Here is a 23,116-nt window from a genome sequence, read left to right on the forward strand (position 1 = left end):
CAATGAACACAACTGGAAGTGTAGGGGTAAGCCCAAGTTTAGAAGACATTATTATAAAATAGGATCATATCACTCCCTCTGCTCAAAACTCTCCAAAAGTTTCCCATCTCAGAACAAAAGCTAACTTCTTATTGTGACCTATGATCTACCTTGCTACTCAGAGTACTTTCTGTGGGCCAGTAGCTGTGGAGCTTGTTAGAATGTGGAGTCTCAGACCTAACCCCAGACTTCTTGAATCAGAATCAAGATCTTCAAATGATTCAGATACTCTGTACAATTTGAGAATAACTGCCCTTCAAAGCTCTACAGTACCCTGGCTTCCCTTTTTTTTTTTTTTTTTTAAAGATTTTATTGGGGAAGGGGAACAGGACTTTATTGGGGAACAGTGTGTACTTTCAGGACTTTTTCCAAGTCAAGTTGTTGTCCTTTCAATCTTGGTTGTGGAGGGCTCAGCTCAGCTCCAGGTCCAGTTGCGGTTTTTAGTTGCAGGGGGCGCAGCCCACCATCCCTTGCGGGAGTGGAAACCGGCAACCTTGTGGTTAAGAGGACTTGTGGTTGAGAGGACGCACTCCAACCAACTGAGCCATCCGGGAGCTCAGCAGAAGCTCAGCTCAAGGTGCCATGTTCAATCTTATTTGCAGGGGGTGCAGCCCACCATCCCTTGCAGGAGTTGAGGAATTGAACTGGCAACCTTGTGGTTGAGAACCCCCTGGCCCATGTGGAAATTGAACCGGCAGCCTTCGGAATTAGGAGCATGGAGCTCCAACTGCAGGAGCCACTGCGTCGGCCCTACCCTGGCTTCTCTTGACCTGACCTTTCTGACCTCAGCTTCTGTCTCCTCCCCTTGCTCACTTGCCACCCATCATACTGACCACCTTGCTGATCCGTGAACACACTCTCATATCAGAGCTTTGTACTTCATCCTCCCTCTTGCTGTTACATATTTCCTTTCACTTAATTTAGGTATCTGCACAAATGTTACCTTATCAGAGAAGCTTTCCCTGATTCAAAGTTTCTTTGTAGCATTTACCATCACCTGACATGTATTTATTTATATTCTCTCTCCCCGGCTCCACACTACATCTTAAATTTGGTTGAGGGAAGGGGACTTGCTTTGTCCTTGCTTTGTCCCCACTGCCTGGACCCTAGGAGGGTGGGCATTCCATTTGTTGAATGAAACTAGTATTAAAAATTGCAGGTAAGATCCCTCAAGAGTCCTAAAGAGGGATAAATTACAGTGGATTCTTGTTTTTCATTGTAGTTATGTTCTATAAAGTTGCTGCAAATCCTGAGCCGTTGCTCCTAGAGGAAATACAGGATTACGTTGCTGTGAGCCTCTGGTCAAAACATTTTCATTGACCAAGCAGTACCTACCCTTGTATGTGTGTTGCTGTTTAAAGACCCTTATTTGATATATATTGTTGGTTCATTAACATTGACCTCACAACCAACAGTACTATAACGTGTCTTAAAAAGCTTACCTAACATATTTTCTCCGTGAGGCACTCCACAGCCTTCTTGCACTTTGGGACAATAGATAGCACTTCAGCACTTGGCTCGGAGGCCCTTTAAACAGCAAACTTACCAACAAGAAGCACAGAAAATGCAGAAAAGGAGCACTAAACAGTCCTTTTTAGGACACTTATTTACAGCAGGAGAACTGAAACGGGAAAGCCTCACTTTGTCCAACCTCAGGTGGAACGTGCACCATGGGCAACTCCCATTTTTTGCCTCTGCACAGACACATATCTATGGAATGACTCTAAAGAACCACGAGTATTTATCTGGGGCTTACAAATAAATTTTACCAAGTCGGCAAATTTGCAAATACATAATCTGCGAAAGAGAACCAACTATACATTATTCTTTGCATAAATATTAATTGTGTTTCTACTATGTGTCATGCTACCAGAATTAATCAAATACCGGGGGTGCCAAATAATGCATACGCGTGACTTGCATTCATCTTTTTTACCAGTACATATTGAGTATTATAATTTTAATAGAGGTTTTTCCTTAAAATGTGTATACATGTTTTTGGCATCCTCTGTATTTATCAAGTTCTAACCACGTCAGGCCCCTTGCAAAACTCAAATAATCCAAAAATATAGTTTAACACTGTTTCACAGAAGTTTTCATATAAAGTTGGGTTTTTGGCTAAATCTTTAATAGTGGGTAGGATTTTAACATGTGAAGCTGTGGAGAAAGGTATTTTAGAAGAAAGAACTGTCAAAAGTCAGTCTTCTTAAAGTTGGCTACACATTAGAATCACCTGGCGAATGGCCAGGCCTCAACCAGACCAAAAAAATAAACATCTCTAGGGATGGGATGTTGGCATCTGTATACCGTGTTTTAAATCTCCCCAGGCAATTCCAATGTGTAACCAAATTGAGAGAACCACTGCTTTAAATACTTCCGTTTGGCTGGAGTGTAGATTATAGAAAGGGAACTAAAGAACAAATCTGGAAAAGGGATTTTGGCTCAGATATTGAAATGCTGTCATTTATTTAGCACATTTATTAAGCACCTGTTGTGTGCCATTCACTGTGCTAGGTGCTGGAGATCTATCAGAAAACACAAGAATCCCTGCCCTGTTAGAGTGTACAATCAAATTGCATTGGCAGCTGTTTAGGATGATTCATATTCTAGATTTAACTAATTATAGTATATGATGATTTGTATTTAGAAGGAATCTTGTCCTAAATGCTCAGAACTCTAAATTTATTGTCTAAATTATTACCTCACCCTCTGGTATGAATAGAACTCTATAAAGAAAAGTTTTGTTATAAACTTCTGTGCTAATTTCACTGAGCATACTTTCTAACACAACCATTCATTTTTGCCTCTCAGTGTTTTTCAGTTTCTTGCACATCAGGACAATTGTCTAAAATCAGTAGAGTGCAGTAATTTAAAATCAGTAGTATGAGTGTCACTGGAAGTATTAACTCAATCATTTCGTTTTTCCATCTTTTAAGAATTGGCATGTAAGGAACTATTATCTAATTATTAATAAGAATTTTGATCAAACATAATTAATAGAGAACTTTTATTGGGTCATAGTTGGTTTGCAGTTGTATTTGCAGTATGCCATGTTTTATTTTTTCCTAATTTCCTTTACATTTAATGTACTACTATTACACTGTCTTCTAGACCACTAGTAAGAACAGACAGATCTAATGATAGAGCCCTGTTTTAATTCTATCTGATACAATTATTCTTTAGTCTAAGCCTGTCAATTTCACTTTTTAACAATGCTTTTGGTCAAGCAGTTTTTGAATTAGTTTGCTAAGTAGAATTATTTAACACCTAAAAAGCAAGAGACACACCAATTTTCAGCTGGTATGTGCAGCCTGAAGATTCTATGATGTGCAGAAACGAGCTCCTACTAGTGAGGAATGTCACAGAATGGGAGAGAAAGTGCTGTGACATCAGGAGAGATGAGTTCAATTCTGACTAGGCTTTTATAATGATGTTGTAAATATTATCGTTATTACATGGGATCAAGTGTCGTGTAACTACCATCCAGTTGTCTTATAATTCTGAGAGTGTCTTATATATACAGAGGTTGCCAAAAAAATGTATACGCATTTTAAGAAAGGAAAAAACTATTTAAATTGTAATACTCGATATATACTGATAACAAAAGATGAATGCAAGTCATGTTTATACATTTTTTTGACATTCCTGGTATTTTACAATAATTACACATTTTTGGTCAGGTTTTCCTCAGAGTTTCAATTATTCTTAATATAATTGTTTTGTTAACATGAATGATATGTGCTTCTTACTTTTAAAATCATAATGTCCTTTTTCTTCCACATGAATTTCCTCTCCGATACTTACATTAGTTGCTTTAATAACCTATTTCATCAGCATTTTGGATGTCATTGTAGCCCCTGATCGTTTCTAAAATTCCTTGTTCCTTGAGTATTTGCAAGTTTTATAGAATTTAAGATCATCTTTTTAAACACTTGCTTGTTTAATGAGTTACTTAAAATACTAAATGGGAAGTAACCACTGGTAAATATTTGAAGTGTAAGGATGTGGGTTATATTGTCACTTAAAATGACTGTAGAAAAATTTTTATTTTTACACTTTGGGAAAGAAATACTGTTTTTGTGGATTTATTTAGTATTTGTCTCTGAACCCTAAAGAAGATTGAGGATCGTCTGCTCTTAGTGATATTGCATTGAAAGACTTTCATAAACTCTAAGAATTTTCACTTTGAGCATTAGCTTTCTTTGTTACAGAATTTTTTCTTTCTCTTTTTGTTAAACTTTATCTCTTCATATGTATTTTAAAAGTAGATTGATGAGAGTTAATGTAAGTCTTTATATCACCTTTTTTCCTTAATAGTTCTTTATAACTAAACTTTTTTATTGTTGAATATTGTTTGAGGGAGTCTTTTTCCTGCCTTAGTTCTGAACCAATTGAGAAACAGACAAAGGAACCAGGCAGATGGACATCAAAAGAGCAGCTTTTTTTTTTTTTGATAGCACTATTACAGAACATGACTTAAAATCACAGCATAAAGGGCTTAGCAACATTGAACCCCCAAATTAGAAAAATTTAACCACTCAATCTTGCATAGTGCTGGAGAGCAAAGCAATCATGTACTCTTTGCAGCTGAGCAGATCTTGAAGAGAAATGAGCGAGGAAGGGCTGGGCTTTGCTTTCTCAGTTCCTCTTCCCAGACTTCCTGTGGAATAAGTCATCCTCGGGTGGAGAGACAAGCTGGAGTGTTACTCCAACAGATGCTTCTGTAGGTAGGAAGTTGAAGCCAGAGAAGGAGACTGCGGAAAAGACCTCTCCTCACTGAGAAGTTTGAGCTCCTTCAATTCCACATCTGCCTGGAACGGGAAAGCATCCCCAGTGGCAGAACCAAGGCTACAAAAATACGCTATGGCAAATAGCTGAGGACACTCTGATAAGCTCATCGTGTCACAACAGGCAAATAAAAACGGGCAGGGGAGGGTTCTGTTTTTTTCATATGAGTGCCCTCATTCATATTTGGAGGAGCCTGATTTTTCACCAGTCATATTTTTAACTCAAATGTCTTCTAGATATCAGCACACTGATATGTGCCATAATAGGTTTTTTCTGTGGATTATGGAAGATTAAATGGCTCTGCCCTCAATAAGCTTACAGCCTGGTTCATAAATAAGTGCTATATTGTATGGTGCAAATTACTCATGTTAATAGACATTCAAAAGAGTATGAAGAAAAACTGGACTAATCCAAGAAGTTTTATGGGGAAAATAAACTTTGAGCTGGGCTTAGGACAGCCAAATGTGACCTGGGTGGGTAAGGCAGTGTAAGAGGACATTTAAAGTGACTTCACTGGTGCTATCCCTTCACCTTAAGTGAAGTGGGAAATAAGATTACAGGGCCAGGAGGGGCCCACGTCGTAGCAAGAGCCTTGAAAACAAAGCAGAGAACCTGAGACTTGTGATTTGCTGCTGAGACATGTTTTGAAGCATAAGAGTGGTGTCAGTGAAAATTACTTTGGCAGGGATGTACTTAGGGGGTATACAAGCAAGGAGATAACTTAAGAAACAAAAGTAATCTAAGCCCAAGGAATATATTTCATTTCAAATATGTTAAAGTTATCATGACTCATCTGACTTTCTAAATATAACAACCCAGAGTTTAGATAAAGTTTGTGCCTGATTGATTTTGCCCCGTTCTTTTACACCATGCATCTAAATTAGGTTTTTTGGTTGGTTGGTTAGACCTTTTTTTTAATTCACAAAAATAATAAGAGTTTTTGGTTAAAATTTTATCCTTTTAACTTTTGGGTAACAATTGGTAAAATCTGCTCTTCTATGGGGTTTTCGTTAGGGTTGAAAGAGATTATATATTAAAGGGGAACAAACTTCATATTAGGAGAAAGGTACTAGGAATTCAGTCTGGATCACCACTGACATAGAGAATTGATTCCAAACACCATCATCAAAGCCCACGTGTTTCACATTCAAATCTCAGCAAACATGCAAGGTCCTCTCAAATAGCTGAAGTTTCAAATGTTAGACACATCCTTGGCATTGACAGATTTTAGTATACCCCTAAAACTACACTGTCTTGTTTTCTTCTGTCATAGCTGTACAGCCATTTATTGCAGTGACCCAAGCAGAGCCAGTGCAGCTGTTTGTATTGGCACTGCCTTTGGAAGTGGACTAGGGCCTTGTGACTGAGAAAGCCAGACTAGGGCATCTTTTCACCTACAGATGTTTTAATGTGCTTAACATTATCCAATACTGGCAACCCAGATAGTCTAAATACCACAGCAGGATCTGATTAGCTTTTTCAGATCTCCGCCTTTATTTGCTGTTTGCAAAAAAACTTAATCCAGTGCTAGAGATTAGGCTTCCTGCTGAGCTCTTGGGTAGTTTTCTCTCATTCTTTGTGTTCACAGTGGCAGGAATTAGGGAGAAGATTCCTCCTTCTGAATTAAAGCTATAAAGTAGTAACTATAGTAGCAAGGGATAAAGAAGCAAGAAGCCAAAGGAAAGGAGAAGGCAGTCTATTCATACTAAAGAGTTTCCTTTTTATGTACAAAAGAAAAAGGTTTTAATATGAATTCATAAATATTGACCATCAATATTGACCTTTGTACTCAGTGCATAGCTTAAATTTTATTGGATTTTAGTTGTAACTACTTGGCATGAACATACATTTTTTTATTTTTATCTTATTTAATCAAACTGTTTTACCAGAAATACATTTACTAAACCACATGAGGAAAAATATCTATAGACAAATGGTGAGCTACAATATCATACTTTATATTTTAATTTTTTCTGGAAACAATTTTTAGGCTTTTAGTAGGCATGAAGAATGTTTTCAAAGAGATAACTGAAAATTTTTAACCATATAGAGTATATCCTCTCCTTGTTTTAGAAATAGAGAACTCATTTACATCTGAGTGGGCCCAGTAAGGACAAGGCCTCGAGTCCCAGCCAATATGATGTTTCCCCAGGTATTCACAAATCATCTTAACTGGGAGTAGCCTCAGTATTTGTGTGTGAAGAGAGATTTTGATTGTTTGGGGTGCTCAAACCAAATTTTATATCTTTAGAGTTCGTGATTATATAATGGAAAAGTCTAGTTTCTGCAAATCAGCTTGTATTTTAAGAGCAGCGTTTTGCCTTTACTCTTTTAGTTTACACTGGAATAAAAGGGATGCTTGTGTGCGTGTGTGTGTGTGTGTGTATGTATGTGTGTGTTTTCTACATCAGATAAGTAGTAGGACAGCCTAGATTTCCTTTTTCTTTAGTAGGGAAGTATTCTCACAACATCTGATGATGTTTAAATTTTAATTGAATTTTTTTCTTAATCAGAGGCCGCGCAAGATATAAATTATGTGAAAGCAAGTAGTCCATAGCATTATAAATACTGCATCTGGAACTCTGAAATAAATCAGTACTAACAAGCTTCCTCACTGAGAGGGTTGATTTTTGTATACTTTATATCCTTGAAAAATATCACAATATTTCTTCTTTATAAAGTTAACTATTTCCCGAACTGGAATTTAAGCATTACATCTTACAAATTTTATGAAGTACAAATACTTTTAACAGGTATAATAAAAATTTTGCTTTTATTTAATTACATGATTAATTTTACACTGCTGTTTGACGTACATAAGATGGGCTATTCTGGTGATTTTAGGGTGAAGTTAGTTTTGTCTAAAATGGACAATTTAGATGAGTCATTTGGCACAAAGTTGGAGCAAACTTGTTTTACCTTACTACACTATACTTATAGTGAACTTTTTAAATCAGTTCTATTTGTAAGGTCCTAACGTTTTTCTTCTGCAATCTTATTTTCATGCAACAAATTAACCAATAGTTACAAATATTTTAGATTTCTGAGTATTTCCAGGGAAATAGTTTTACTATAACCTTCTGTCTCATTTCACCAGTAACTCATTTATTGAAGAAAAGGGATTGCTGCATTCGTTAATTGCTACTTTGACACACTTCATTTTCTTTATTTCTCAAAAACAATAGGCTAATAATAGACTAGAGTATAGCCTAAACTTTTTTGGAAACTTGCAACTTTTACTACTTTAAAATGTAATTGGTTTCTTTGTGTTGTGCATTGAAAACAAGGAGGAAAAGCTGAAGTCTGCCCAAGCCAGGTGCTTCTTGTTGGCGGCCTGCTTCCTAATGACTGCTCTCAAAGAGCAGCTGCCTACTAGTCAGCTTTGTAAGGCCTATTGTTGCCACACACCCCTCGTTAATACACATGCTGCCCGGGGCAGACCCCAAGAATGACATCAACTTGCTTATCTTAAAAACCTGAACGCAGGGTGCTGAGGTTGGCTTGCATCTGCCTGGCCAACTAATTGTGAGCTTTCTCGCCTGCGATTGGCTGCTCCACTCCGTAATAGGTTAAGCAAAGACATTGCGGGTCCATCTGTTCAACCATTCATTGTTCTTCTTGCCTGCCTGAAAGTCTGCAGCTAAAATTGTGTTAAGGAGTTACTGCTGAAGCTGCTACAGAAACCGGTGTCTTTGTATTTTCCTGCTAACGTGAGTATCTGTGCTACTTAATGCCTTCGAAGTTAAACTTTCCTAAATATTCAGAGTATTAATTTGGACTCTCTCTATATATAAAACATAGAATGCACCTCAAATGAAATCTTACAAATTATTATATGGTGCCAAAATACCAGAAAATTAAATTGTTTCTCTAAAATATGTGAAGCAGATTTTTTATATTTTTATATTCTGGAGTTTTATATTTACAGCTTCATGAACATTTGCAAGGTGTTGGGCATAGCATATAATCATTTGGTAGTTAAAGATAAATTATAACCTGTTCTGGTATTTTGATAAACAATGAATTTAGATTTTATCCTGTCACATTCTTATGTTTCTTAAGATGTCACTGTCAGACCTAGGTGCTGTAAAATGATAGTAAGGTTTGATAGATTTTTTTCATTGTCTTAAAAACCTAGCTTGGGGAGATGGATTGATATAATAGATGTTTCAAACAGCTTGTTTTAAATATGATGATTAAGCATTCAGTTGCTTTGGCAGTAGTTTCAGTGTTCACGTATGGTTGCTAATTTCTTCTCTCTCATCTTTTTTTTCCCCTTGCACTAGTGTCACATTAGGTTGAAGGTGTCATTTCAAGAACTGTTGCTTTCTGGAGTTCTGTAATGGGGAAGGGAGGAGGAGACAAAGACTTTCATCTATCAGTTGGGAGGGAAAGAAAGAGCATAAAGGGTTAAAGAGAGGTTTTCATTTCTACCACATGCCCTATTGTGTGAACATATGCATAAGTCTATTGAAAGTTTTCAGAAGATGGGCAGGCCACCAGTTGCTGGTCTCCTGCAGTTCCAGTAGACATCTGTTGCCCTAGAGCATTAACCAATCTGTTCAAAGGGACATCTTCCTTTGTTAGCTAGAGGGATGCAGACAACAGCACTCACTGAAATACAATGGTAATTAAATACACAGAGACTACAGCAGTAGGTATTTATTACATATTCATTATTTTATTTTCATTGTTCTCATAGTATTACCATTTGGATGACAACCAGAACCCACTTTATGGCATTGTAACTTTACAGACAAATAAATTGATTTAACAAGTTTATGGTCTGATATTCCTTATTAATATGAGGCTCTTTACACTATAAAAAATATTTTTACTAAATTTGGGAAGGATTATCCGAGTCATTTAATGAGAATGTCTAGAAAATCTCACTAAATAGGGAATTTGTATATGCAACAAATTTCTAGTAAATAGCTATTAAATCATTAACCTACAAATGTAAAGTTTCTTTTTGGCAATTGAAACAATTAGTTACTCTTTTTCATCATCTAAAAAATAAGCATGAAAACTTAGTTTTTCAATAAATAGTATTACTTGATTTTTAACTTATTTAGGCCTTTAGCAGGAAAAATTGTTTTAGTTTCTAATACAATATCTAGAGAGAATCTGTAGCTTTATAAGTGTAGAAATCTGTTTTCGTACCGTTATACTTTTGCTCAGGATCTTTTGTGTTCATGAATATAGTATGTAAAGACCAGTTATAATGGATTCCTGATAAAGCTTAAAAATTAAGCCACATTTCTTGGAGTTTTTTGATAACTGTCAGAGTATAAACTCTGACTTACTTTCTGTGTGAAATTTTGTCTATGCTTCTGCTTCCTGAAATGAGGAAAATTATCCTTATTAGTTAATAGTTGATTAATTTATGATGATTTATATACATTTGCTTTTGAGTACATGCAAAACTTAAAAGTCTAATAAATGGTTTAGAAATTAAGGCGAAAATATTTTCTACCTGATATGTAATAATAAATTTTGTGATGTCATTAAGAGTGTTTACTATCTTTTCTTTTTTCAAAATTATATTGATCATTTTTAAGGCATTGAACAAAAGATCATATACCATTCTTTGTCCTAAGATTTCTTATAGTTCCTTATAAATTTTATATATTACATTAACAAATACTGCAGCATATGAAAACATTTTTACCAGTTTTTAAATCTTAGCATTTAGTTTTTTATTGAATGATTTCAAGATTTGACAAATTCTTTTTTTTTTTTTAGCTTTTATTTATTTTAAGTGTGTTTTTGCAGGACCCATCAGCTCCAAGTCAAATAGTTGTTTCAATCTAGCTGTGGAGGGCGCAGCTCACAGTGGCGCATGTGGGGATCGAACCAGCAACCGTGTTGTTGAAAGCATCGCGCTCCAACAAACTGAACTAACCGGCCACCCCAAATTCTTTTTTTTTTTTTTTTTTTTTTAAATGCCATATTAAGTTAGGGCAATCATTTACTACCATGTTTCCCCAAAAATAAGACCTAGCCAGACAATCAGCTCTAATGCGTCTTTTGGAGCAAAAATTAACATGAGACATGGTCTAATATTATATTATGTTATATAAGACCTGGTCTTATATTGTAGTAAAATAAGACTGGATCTAGTATTAATTTTTATTCCAAAAGATGCATTAGAGCTGATTGTCCGGCTAGGTCTTATTTTCGGGGAAACACGGTAATTACAAGTGGATAATGAAGCATTTTAGGGATTAAAGTTTTAAAAAACCAAATCTTTATCATTTGGATCAATACAAATCAGGTTATTTCAATTTTGTATTATGTAGTGGAGAAAATATATGCCTGGTAATTTCATTTGCCCTTGTTTGTACTATTTCATAGTCTGTTGATGTATAGGAACTAAAATTATTTAACTGCTTACTTAGTACACGATGACATTGAATAACTTTCTCTGAGGTAACCAATGATACCTGGAAAATTAAGAGAGGCCTGTCAGTTGAAAAAAGTTAAACCAGAATCTTTTAAAAGAAAATTTATTTTGCAACAAAATTAGACGTTAATATTTTAAAAAGTAGACTAGATCAAGGTTACATTTATCCTCAGAATTAAAAATCATCTTAGACCAATTATTCCAAACTTCTTATTTAAATAGTATATATGAATTATCATATACCACAAGTTAAAGGTTTGTGGTAGTCACTGAATACATTCGTGTACAAATGAGTTTTATCTGGTTTAATACCATAAAAAGCAAACAACTGATAATCCCATTTTTTCTCTCTATTGTATCGTTATAGCCATATAATTATAGCAGAGTTACATAGTGTTATCAACACTTTTTTTATACTAGACTGAAGGTGATATAAAAAGATTTGAATACATTTTTAGGGTTGATAATTTTCAGTTTAAAAATGTTACAGTATCTAGTTTTCTTTCTTTGAAAAAGGTGAAAATTAAAAATAATTTCCTTATGCTTTAAACATAACATTTCATTCTAATTTTCCCCACTGGCTGTATTTTTCACACAGTTTTCATCTTGTTTGAAACAGTCCAAAAGAAAAACAGTGCAGCTCAATATTAAAATATTCCCTAGTTCAATTCATGGATTTGGTCAGTGAATTATTATCTTGAAGAATTATCTCACAACAGCACTTATGCAAAACCCAAACTTTTCAGAAGAGATCAAAAATGTTGCCCATTAAATACACTTCCTGCAGTCAGAGCAGATTGTGGGGTTTACAGAACAATGATGTTGGAGCTTCCAGATTGGTTTGGCAGCTGCATTGTTCTCCGAGGGTAAACCAGAGGCACTTAAGTCCCAGTCTCTTTTATAGGCTTTTGTTCATACCAAATTATTCTTTCACTGTGCTAGCCTTCATGATGGCATGTTAAAAGAGTGCAGCTTAGCAACCGTCTTCTGGTTGCCAGGCAGCCCAGCTTCCAATAGGTTTTCCTTGTTTGAGATACTTTTGGTGGGAGCTGTAGGAAGGCCACAGTGCAGGTTTTTCTTTTAACTGTATCCCTTTATTCGGATGCTGTTGTGATTTGTTACTTGCATTATGGTGTCACTATATTACAGTAGTTAATAAATCACTGAGTATAAAGATTTGCTTTTAAAATCCCTTCCTTTAATTCTAAATAATTCGGCTCATGCATATCCATATTAATAGAAAAAAATTGAAATGGATACAGCTTCATAGTGGGGCAGATGTATATAGAGCCTTCTTAAGGAATATTTCTTTTTATCAGTTGTGCAGTCAGGAGCCAGGAGAGTTTGATGTTTGTGTGTGCTTTTTAAAACTAATGAATATTACATTAGCAGAACAGTGCAATTTAAGTTATCTGTCTTCTCAAGGAATAAAACCTAAAGAAACTCCTGGAAAAGTGTGTAGGAGTTCTACACTGAAGGAATTTTAAGTGTATTATATCAAGCTAAAGAAGTCCATGTTCTCTAGTATTTACCATAATTAATATAATTTATTTCATTATGCAAAAATACTTCACTCTAATAAGTTCACCAAGTATGCATTCAAATGTGCAACTTAGAAACACTTAGCATTTTCTCTTAACAGTTACATAATAGCTCCTTTCTAGTGTAAATAAGATGTTGAAGAGCTTTAGAATCAAATGTTTTTCCAGTTTTGGGGGGTTATTTAAATAGGTGTTTTATGACAGTCTCAAATTCAGCTACCACTGGCTTACTAATGTTATCCATGGATAGAACTGGAATTACCTTAAGTAAACTACTGATGTGGATATAGTCCTTTCAGTGAAGCACAAGAGAAAATAATTTTATTTGGCTAACCTAGTGTTCCTAGTGGAGAGATAACAATTATTCCCAATAGACTTTAAGGAAAATAGTAAAACAGTGAAAGCATTTTTAATAGTAAAAGCATTCCTTAGGGGGGATGTAGGAGAAAAGATGACTTTTTAACCAAATGTACATAATGGTTAATTAATTATCCGATATAATATAGAAATGTTTTCTGCCATAAAATTCAAGAAATTAAGATAACATTACTTATTCAGTGTATCTAATTATTTGCTGCTAATTTTATGTGAAGTATTTCATTTCTCTGCTTTCCATAAAAGTGCATAAAAGAACTTTTCCCAGCCCCCTGGAATGACAGACTGCAGTGTCCCTGGCACTTAATAAGGATGGCATGACTTTAAAGATTGTATTCTGTTACTGTGTTCAGTATTCACAAAATAAAGATTATTAGGGCAAAACTATTCATTTCTTAAGTAGAGTATAAGTCACTTTGTAATTATTTAATTCCTTGTTGGCTATTGTTGAATACGTGCTCTTTCAACTCAGTACCAAATTTATTTTTGATATGTCTTTCGACTGTTTTTAAGCTTGATCCATATTAACGATACTATTACAATTATAGTAAGTTAATGGTTTCCTTTCCACATGGCTTTCTCTTTAAAAGACTTTTTACAGTTTTTTTATGAATTCTTGTAGAGAAAATGTACATAACTTGTCATAGCATATCTAAAGCACGCTTTTTGATAATACTCTATGTGTCACTCCAGAAACATAGGCCTTTCTCACAGCAGGAAAATCTCTTCCATCAAGACTGAGAAGCAGTGTGACATAGTGGGAAGAGTATGGCGTTAGGGTCAGACATAACTGGGTAAAAAGTCCACTTCCACTACTTACTTTGTTGCCCTGGAGGGATTGCATAGCCTTTCTAACTACGAACTTCATCTGAAAAAAAGGCATGATACTTACCTTGCAAGAGTGCTGAGGGATAAGGATGTACTCAAACACAAAGTAGCTCTTCAGTAGTTTGGTAATTCTTTACCAACTTGTTTATTGAAACAAATGAAACCGTAAATATGAAATTCTAAATATTGTACATTTTTCTCTAGGAATACGGGGTGCTTTGCATTCAGGAGTACAGAAAAAACAACAGAAAAGTGGAGTCAAGTACACGTAACAGCTTCATGGGCTTGAAGGATCATCTGGGGCATGACCTCGGCCACCTTTATGTGGAGAGCAGTGACCCACATTTAAGTACATCTGCACCTTGGTCAATGGTAGAAAAACCTACAATGGAAAAAGTTAATTCCGGAAAGGAAGAAAAAGAGGTGTCTGAAGAGAATGCGAGCTCTGGTGACTCTGAAGAAAGCACAAACTCTGATAATGAGTCAGAACAATTGAGTAACATTTCAGTAGAGCCATGCTTATTAACCAAGACTCACAGACAACTATGTAGGTCTCCCTGTTTAGAGCCTCACATACTCAAGCGCAGTGAAATTTTGCAAGACTTTAAACCCGAAGAGTCCCAGACTATACCCAAGGAAGTGAAGAAACCCCCTGACGTGGTGCGAGAATACCAAACAAAACTGGAGTTTGCACTTAAGTTAGGTTATTCTGAGGAACAGGTTCAGCTTGTGCTCAACAAACTTGGTACAGATGCTTTAATCAATGATATTTTAGGAGAACTTGTAAAACTTGGAAATAAAAGTGAGGCTGAACAAACAGTTAGTACAATTAACAGTATAATGCGGGAAACATCTTCCCTGGAATCTCAGCGGTCTGAATCTCCAATGCAAGAGGTTGTAACAGATGATGGAGAAAACCTGAGACCAATAGTTATCGATGGCAGCAATGTGGCAATGAGGTAAGTGGGAAAATCTTCAGTGATTATTACCAGTCTTTAAAAGGTATTTCTAGTTTGGGGACTTACTCTTCTAATAGTCATTAAAATCAAGATTATTCTGCATCCTAACATTAGCTTACACATTTCTAATTGTGTCTCTTTAAGTTTTTCATTTCTCTATTTCGAGGGCAGTCAGCCATTCTCACCCTACTGATTCCTAAATAGAGACCCCTTTCACCAGATACGTCTCTTTTTTCCCCATCTGGCTATATTACTATGGTATAAAAATTAGCACATGTTCTCGGTTTAGTGTTAACCACGAGTTTTAATGAAAAACTCGAGCACAATGATATTCAACAATTTTGGAATCTAGTCAGGTAAATAGCCTATTTCTATATGAGGTCAAATAACCATAGGGAAAAACCCCAATTTTTTTAGAAAATAAGCTATTTTTATTATTTGGGAATAAAGCTATAGTTTGAAATTTTTGTTTCATTTAAGAAATATAATTCAAAAATAATTCTTTAGGAACTGGAAAGAAAAAAACAAAAGTAAAACTTGTAATGAAATTTTTTATGAATTTTGATGACTTAACATTTAAAGTGTATTTGAATTCCGTTAACTTCCCACAATGTTCAGCACACTGTTGGAGATATAAAGATATATGAAGGCATCAATTCTTCTTTCAGAGAGCTTAGAATGTCATATAATTTGTTTCTCAAAGGTGATCTGAGGATACCTACCAGAGAATCATCTGAGGAACTTGTTAAAAATGTACATTCTAGAGCAGTGCTGTTCAATGAACATATAATGTGTGGCACGTATGTCATTTAAAATTTTCTGGTACCTACATTAAAAAGTTAAACAGGTAAAATTAATGTGAATAATATATTTTGTTTAGCCTAATATAGCCAAAATGTCATTTCAACATGTAATCAACTAAAAAATTGTTAGTGAGATATTTTGCATTATTCCTTTGATATTAAATCTTAAAATTAGGCATCCTGCCCTACCATACATCTCAGTTCAGACTAGCCATACTAGCCATCTAAACATGTAGCTAGTGGCTGGACAGCATAGTTCTAGAGACCTACAAAGTCCATACACAGACCTACCAAGTCAAGATCAAGGTATGGCCCAGGGATCTCTTGTGTAACAAGTACCCCTTCCAATAATGATGCATACTGAAATTTGAGAACCACTTTTTTAGTAGGTGATAACAAGTATTTCTGCATAGGGTATAGGAAGAACCAACTTGTAATCCTCAAGATAATCTTTTCAGGTTATTTAGCTTGCCTTTTCAGGTGGAAGCAGTATTATCTTTCTTGCATTTATAAGCAGATGAGACTTGCAGGTTTTAAATTACTTGCCCAAGGTAAAACATAATTCAAACCCAAATATGTCTCATTTCAAAGTCTATACACTTTTCATCATCTAAAAAAGATAAAAGCAAATAAAGCAAATTGAAAAGGTTCAAGCTAGATCTTCCAATGCCTTGAATGCCAGGCTAGGGAATGTAAGCTTGGCTCTAATCCAAAGATAATTGCAGATTTTTGAAAAGGGGAATGTGAAGACGAGAGTTATGCCTTACCCTGCTAATCTGGCAGTGACGTTTAGAGTGGATTATAGGACATAGGAGATCAATTTGGATGCAGACAACCCTTTCTAATGGAGTGAAAATGGCCTTAAAACTCAGAGGTATGAAGTGTACATACGGCCTTGAGAAGTCCTTCAGTAAAATAACCTCTGTTGTTTCATCTTTCCCAAGCTCGGCCACATAATGATTTTTTTCCTTATAATAACCCAGAACTAGTGAACCGTTTACCTTAGCAGAGTGATAATGTGTAGGGCGGAAATGCTGTGAATTCACAAAGGGGAAGACTGATGAGGGAAGGTGCAATAGGTCTTGGAGGAGCACCTACGACCATAGCCATACACCAGAATCATGAGAGGTGTTCTTAAAGATACACTTTCCGGAGGTCTGCTCTTAGAGAATCTGATCCAGTGGAGCTAGAGCCCAAATATTTTTTTTAAAGTGCCAAGGTATTTCTGTGTTGAGAACCATTCGAGATGAAAAGTTTTGGTAGCTACAGGAGGCGGAAGAAAGTGATGACCCAGGGAAAGAGTAGCATGAAAAACGCTAATGATAGAAAAAAGATAGTGCTAGAAAAACCAAGAGATACAAATGTCATCAAACTCAAAGGAGAGGCTTCAAGGAGAAAAATATCCTGGGGATTGTCCTGCAGAGATCTGAGGACATAGGAAATCGTTGTCTTCAAGAATGTCATATGGTATTAAAGATAGAAGCCCAAATTGTACGATGTCAGAAAATGAAGGAACAGAGCAAGACTGTGATGTCTCTTCCTTCTACTAGAATGTGTAGAGGGAAGTTGCGGGGGCATAGGAAACGATGTGTGGGAACTGCATGGAGATATAAAAATAGATGGGAAGTGAAAATGAGGTTGATAAGAAGACATGGGAACAGATCTTAGAGGGCATTTATGCCAAATTTAGAAAATGAACGTTATGCATTAGAAACACCAGGTCATAATATAAGGCTAACATTTTAAGAGAGACACATAAACCATCTCATCACCAATTGATTAAGTGGCCTCACAGTAGTCCCCTATTCAGTTTTATTTGGCAAGTAATTTCTTTAGCTTTCCTCTCCCAAGCACTTCTTTGTGATTCCATCAACTCCTATGCCTCTATGGCTTTTCCTTCTTTTCTTCTGAGTGTGTCAGCCCTTTGATGCCTAAAAGTCCTTGATTTTTTCCACTGTGCTTTCATGACCTACTCACCTGACTATATTAAAATTATCTCTATATTCTACTTTAGCTTCTACTAAATATTATATGAAACGAGTGGTGAACAAGAAAAAACCCAGAGGCTCATCACTACTGCTACATTATATTGTAGCACAAATTCTTCTGTTGAATGGAATGGGAGGAATGGAAGATAGACGCACCAGTCTTCTCTTTTTGATACGAACAAACTATTGAAACTTCACCGCCACTACTCACCCCCTCCCCGCCACCATCTCCTAATATAAGTCTTCTGTCTTTGTCAGTGAACCCAGGTTTCTGGCTTAGATCAAATCTCCTTAATGGTGGGTAGGCCTTATTGGTGCATGTTTGTACAGAGTATTAGGACAAATATTTTCTTTGCTGATAATCTCAGGTGGACCACTTTTCGGTAATAGGATTTGTGCTCATATCGCCTCTCTCTTAATGATAGGGAACCACCAAAAGAATTTAAGCAAGGAAAAAGTGGCATATCATTTGCCTTTAAGAAAGATCACTCTGCAGAGAAATTCAGAGAAGCAATTGAGCATCAAGACTGGAGACAAGGAGACCTACGTATATTTGAAAATATGTGTAAAGGTTAAATTATAGACAACTCCTGGGGAAAAAAGATGAACTTTTTTCTATTGTATACCAATCAAATGATATAAAATAGAGAAAGAAAGCAACCATTTGCTTGACAATTTACACACCACCCCCAAAAAAGGATCATATTAGAGACCACTTGCTGGTAGTGCAAATCTGAGAGTTAACTGGGATGTAGGAATGCACTCCAGGTCAGTCCTTCAAGTCGTTTTCTTAAAGTTGGAACAGAAATCAGATACAGATTTTAGAATCAGAAGCTGAACAGAGAAAATGCTTACGCTGTGATTACTGTCTATCAGAAATGGTGGGTTAAGCCCATATATTTATAAAATACAAGCAGAATTCAGCAGTTTGTATAAATGGGATTTAAGCTTCTGATTGATCTTTTAAAAAGCACAAAGGCTTTCATGTTTCTAATCTGGCTTGTGAAGTTATATGAAATTGAGAACTCTTTTCAATGTAAATTTTAATATTGATGGCCACTTTGCCTAGACTCTGAAATTTGCCTACAGTTGTTTGGTGGATTTGCTGTGCTGTTCAGTTTAAGTACAGTACTGACTTATAGTTAATAAAATCCTTCTAGACACCCAGTCTAAGGGTTTGGTTTAGACCATAAGAGAGACTACTAATTGCCAGAGTTCATTGAAATTTGTTTTTGGTCCCTCAACAGGTTTATCAAAACACCGTGTTTCCCCGAAAATAAGGCCTAGCTGGACAATCAGCTCTAATGCGTCTTTTGGAGCAAAAATTAATGTAAGACCCAGTCTTATTTTACTATAAGACCGGGTCTTATATAATATAATATATAAGACCAGGTATAATGTAATATAATACCGGGTCTTATATTACATAAGACCCGGTATTACATTATATTTATTATACATAAGATCCAGTCTTATAGTAATTTTTGCTCCAGAAGATGCATTAGAGCTGATTGTCTGGCTAAGTCTTATTTTCGGGGAAACACAGTATGTGTTGTGGACTCACGTGACCCAATATGGTAACCACTCACTACATGTAGCAGTTAAGCTCTTAAAATGTGTCTAGTCCAAATTGAGCTATTAAGTAAATGTAAAAAACATACCAGATTTTGAAAACTTAGTACAAAAACACGTGAAATATATCAATAACTTGTATGTTGATTATGTGTTAAAATGATAATTTTTGATACATTGGGTTAAATGAAATGTATTACTAAAACTTCAACTGCTTTTTACTTTTTTAAATGTGCTAGAGTATTTAAAATTATGTATGTGGTTCACATTATATTTCTATTGAATGTCCTCTCAGTAGAAGTGTTTTAAGCCCCAACTTAGTAGGGGCTTAATATTAATTAATGGACAGCTTAATTTCCCTTTAGGTAAATGTCATAGGTGTTACTTACAGGTTCGTTGGTGGTGTCTCATTTCTCTTACTGTTTTAAAGAAAATCCTTAGACATTACGAAAAGAATCAAACAATCAGAACTAGTTTTTTTTCCCTGTTTAATTTTATCACGTGGAGTCTGACAAGAACAAATGTTAATTATATTCCACTGCATCTCTTTATAACCTAAGTACATTATTCTAGTTGTCATCAGTCATGAATTTCAGTGACCAATGGTCAGTAAACTTTCCTGTTATCTCAAATGTGTTTGTTTAAACCTGAACCTAGGAAACATCACTAATCCTATTACATATGAATAAAGTTAATTACAGTTCACCTAACTACTGTCAGCAATTATAATGGGAAAAGCTACCCAATTATAAGAAATAGGAAAAAGTGATTAGAGTCTAGATTTGCTAAGGTTGAAGACATTTTTACATCTACTTAACAGATGTGTTCTCTGTAGCATCTTTAGACTAATCACCCCCTTGGATCTGGATTAGCTAGATGTGCTTCCTAATATTAAATTTGGCTTCAAATTATGGACCTTGTATGATCAGAGAAGTCTTTCTCTTTTCCTTTTTCCTTACCCTTTCCCATTCTGAAAACTCTCTTGGCTACACTGCTATGTCCATAACCAACTGGAGGATAATAGTATACTATTTCATATTAATACTTCATTGTAATTTTGGTTTTGAATATTTTCACTGTCCTAAATCAGTGGTATTGTAGACTTCTATTTTCCTTTAAAGCAGTACAATCCTGCCAATCTTGCATGGAGGCCCATTATTGAAACAAACACTGTTTGAATTGGGGGGCATAGGTGGGGCTGTGTTTCTCGCTTAAAAATTCCTTTCCATGCTTCCTAGAGGGGCCTCTGAGTCACACTGTGGAATTTCTGTTTGGAAAACAACTTGATAAACACTGATTAAATGATCTGTAACAAGGAGCATGGATTGAGTTTTCTGGTGGTATCTTCAGGTTTAGCATCCTGACAATTAGATTTAGCTACAAAGTGACCTTGGTGTGTTGGAAAAGAAATCAGATATGATAAAGTTGAATAGCTAGAGGAGTGACAAAATAAGCATCAATCGTTATGAGCCTTCAGTAATGTAAAAGAAAAAATTCTAGATACCTGTGATCAGCACATGAAATTAATAGGTTCCCAAACAAAATATGAAATTTAATAAGACAACAATGATAGGAAGTAAAATACTCTCGTTTCCATATTGAAGATGATATCCAACTGCATGTCTTTCTTTCTGCTTAAGGAACATAGGATAGATGTAAGAGAACTTCTTTTTAACAATCATTAAACATCGAAAATATATTAGTGCAGATGGTCTTAAAGCCATTTTTAGGACCTCTTTAGAATTAAAATCTATTTTCATATGTCCAACATGAGAAAAAATAAAATCAAGTCATCAAATATTTGAAGAGCACTGGTGTATACTAGAAGTTTAGTGTTCAATAAATATTTTTAATACTATTATATTACTATTATTCTGTAATTAATGTCCAGCGCACCATGACTTTCTGTAATATAATTAAGCTAACTGTATCCAAACTGGAAGGACTTTAGTACTAAAGATTCAAATACGGTTTTCTAATTTAAAAGGATGCTTTTTACTCTTATATTTTTTATTGTAGGCACTTCACTGACAAACCCTGATAACTTATGTTCTTATCATCATAGGGTGGCTTGATATAATGATGCATTAAAGTCACAGAAGTTATATAATCATACCTGAATCTTCCAATAGAGACAGCGCACTTACAGGTCAAGATTTGTATTTAAATAAAAGATGATATATAAAAGGTTATAAAAAAAACAATTGATTGTCTTGTTGAGTCCCCTGATTACTTTGATCTCTTTTTGGTTTCTTTAAAAAAAAAAGCTGTTTAGTGATCTTCACACATTAAACATATTGTCTAAAAATCAAAATTTACTATCAATGGTGAGATTAAAGATTTATTTTACTGGTTTTACTTTCATTCCAAACAAGCAAGCTTGTTTTCATTTTCTAAAATTTAGGACTAAAGGAACATGAGAAAGTAAAGGAACTAATATTTGTTGAAGCCTTCTGTATGGCAGGCACTGTGTTAGGTGCTTATGGGTGTTACCTTGTTCAGTTCTTACAACCCTATAAGGTACATGGGATTATTTCCATTTTAAATATGAGAAAATTGAGGTTCAGAATAAATAACGTGGCCAACGTCACATAGAAAAATGGTAAAGAAAATACTTAAACTTATGTCTGATTGCAAAGACTGCTATTTTCACTGTATTGGCCTAGTCATCAAAAGCCATTTCTATTTAGTAGTAGTACTAGTGTTAGTAATAGTAGCACTAGTACCATTATAATAATTGGTAGTAATACTGAACATGCCATTCGACACATAATTTTTATAATTAAATTTTAGATGAGTTATAGAATGACTTTTTTTTTAAAGGAAATTGATAGATTTTTTGTTTGTTTTTGTCTTTTTTTTTTTTTAATTTTTATTGGGGAATATTGGGGAACAGTGTGTTTCTCCAGGACCCATCAGCTCCAAGTCATTCTCCTTCAATCTAGTTGTGGAGGGTGCAGTTCACTGGTCCATGTGGGAATCGAACCGGCAACCCTGTTGTTCAGAGCTCGCACTCTAACCAACTGAGCCATCCAGCCGCCCCTGGAATGACTTTTTGAGAATAGCTTCCCTTTGACCATGTAAATAATATACTTATTGCATAAATTTTAGAATATAAGAAAATAAAAATTACCTAAGATTTTTAAGGTTCTGTATAACATTATAAGTAATATGTTAATTCAAAGCAAATACTCAAACTACAGCAAAATAAATTTTGAAAAAATAAGAGAATTAAAAAGAGATGCCTTTGTTCTCCCTTTTTATTCAATGCCATGAAAAACAGAGGTAGTCCCCTTTCATAGATGACTTGATTCCCTCTTTAAGTTTCTCCATGTTTTTTGGTTACTCCTCATGTCTCTCACTGGAAGATAACAGTTATAATTCTAAAATAACCCTCTCTATCCTGTGGTTAACCTAGTTAATGATATGTTTGTGTATAATATGTGAAATTACATTTCTTAGATATGGCAAATGGACTACTTGGTCCAATGGCTCCCTCTTCTTGGTTCCATATTGAAGCAAATTACATTAAAATACGTAGTTCCCTGCATTTTTCTCCACATTACAAAATATACTTTTATAATCTATTAACTATCGTAGGTGATTAATTTAATGGTACACTAATAAGCAAGTGTACTTCAGTTCTCCAGTGGGAGGTATATATGGTGTTGTTATAAGATGTAGAAAATATCATATAATTTTAACTGTTTATGGAATTGCCCTTCTGTTGAAAATAGAAAGAATTTATGTGCTTTTCACATTAGTTACAGTAGTATATGTGAGTAAATTAAAGATAAACCTATTAGATATGAGACAA

The 23,116-nt window shown here is 35.1% G+C and overlaps 1 protein-coding gene across 6 annotated transcripts in view; it reads left to right on the top strand.

Annotated features, from left to right (window-relative positions):
* The window catches only part of ZC3H12C (zinc finger CCCH-type containing 12C), a 62,770-nt gene that overhangs the window by 16,626 nt on the left and 23,028 nt on the right, over positions 1-23,116 (top strand). For 5 of the 6 annotated variants that reach the window (XM_033120620.1, XM_033120617.1, XM_033120618.1 and 2 more), the window contains one exon: positions 14,182-14,936. In XM_033120620.1, the coding sequence (XP_032976511.1) occupies positions 14,257-14,936 (680 nt within the window). In that variant the 5' untranslated portion in view covers positions 14,182-14,256. Of the gene's footprint in view, positions 1-8,316; positions 8,538-14,181; positions 14,937-23,116 lie in introns of those variants that run through there. The other variant, XM_033120619.1, reaches the window with a different exon arrangement.

The sequence above is a fragment of the Rhinolophus ferrumequinum genome, chromosome 11 (genome assembly GCF_004115265.2).
Source record: "Rhinolophus ferrumequinum isolate MPI-CBG mRhiFer1 chromosome 11, mRhiFer1_v1.p, whole genome shotgun sequence".
Classification (NCBI taxonomy): Eukaryota; Metazoa; Chordata; class Mammalia; order Chiroptera; family Rhinolophidae; genus Rhinolophus; species Rhinolophus ferrumequinum.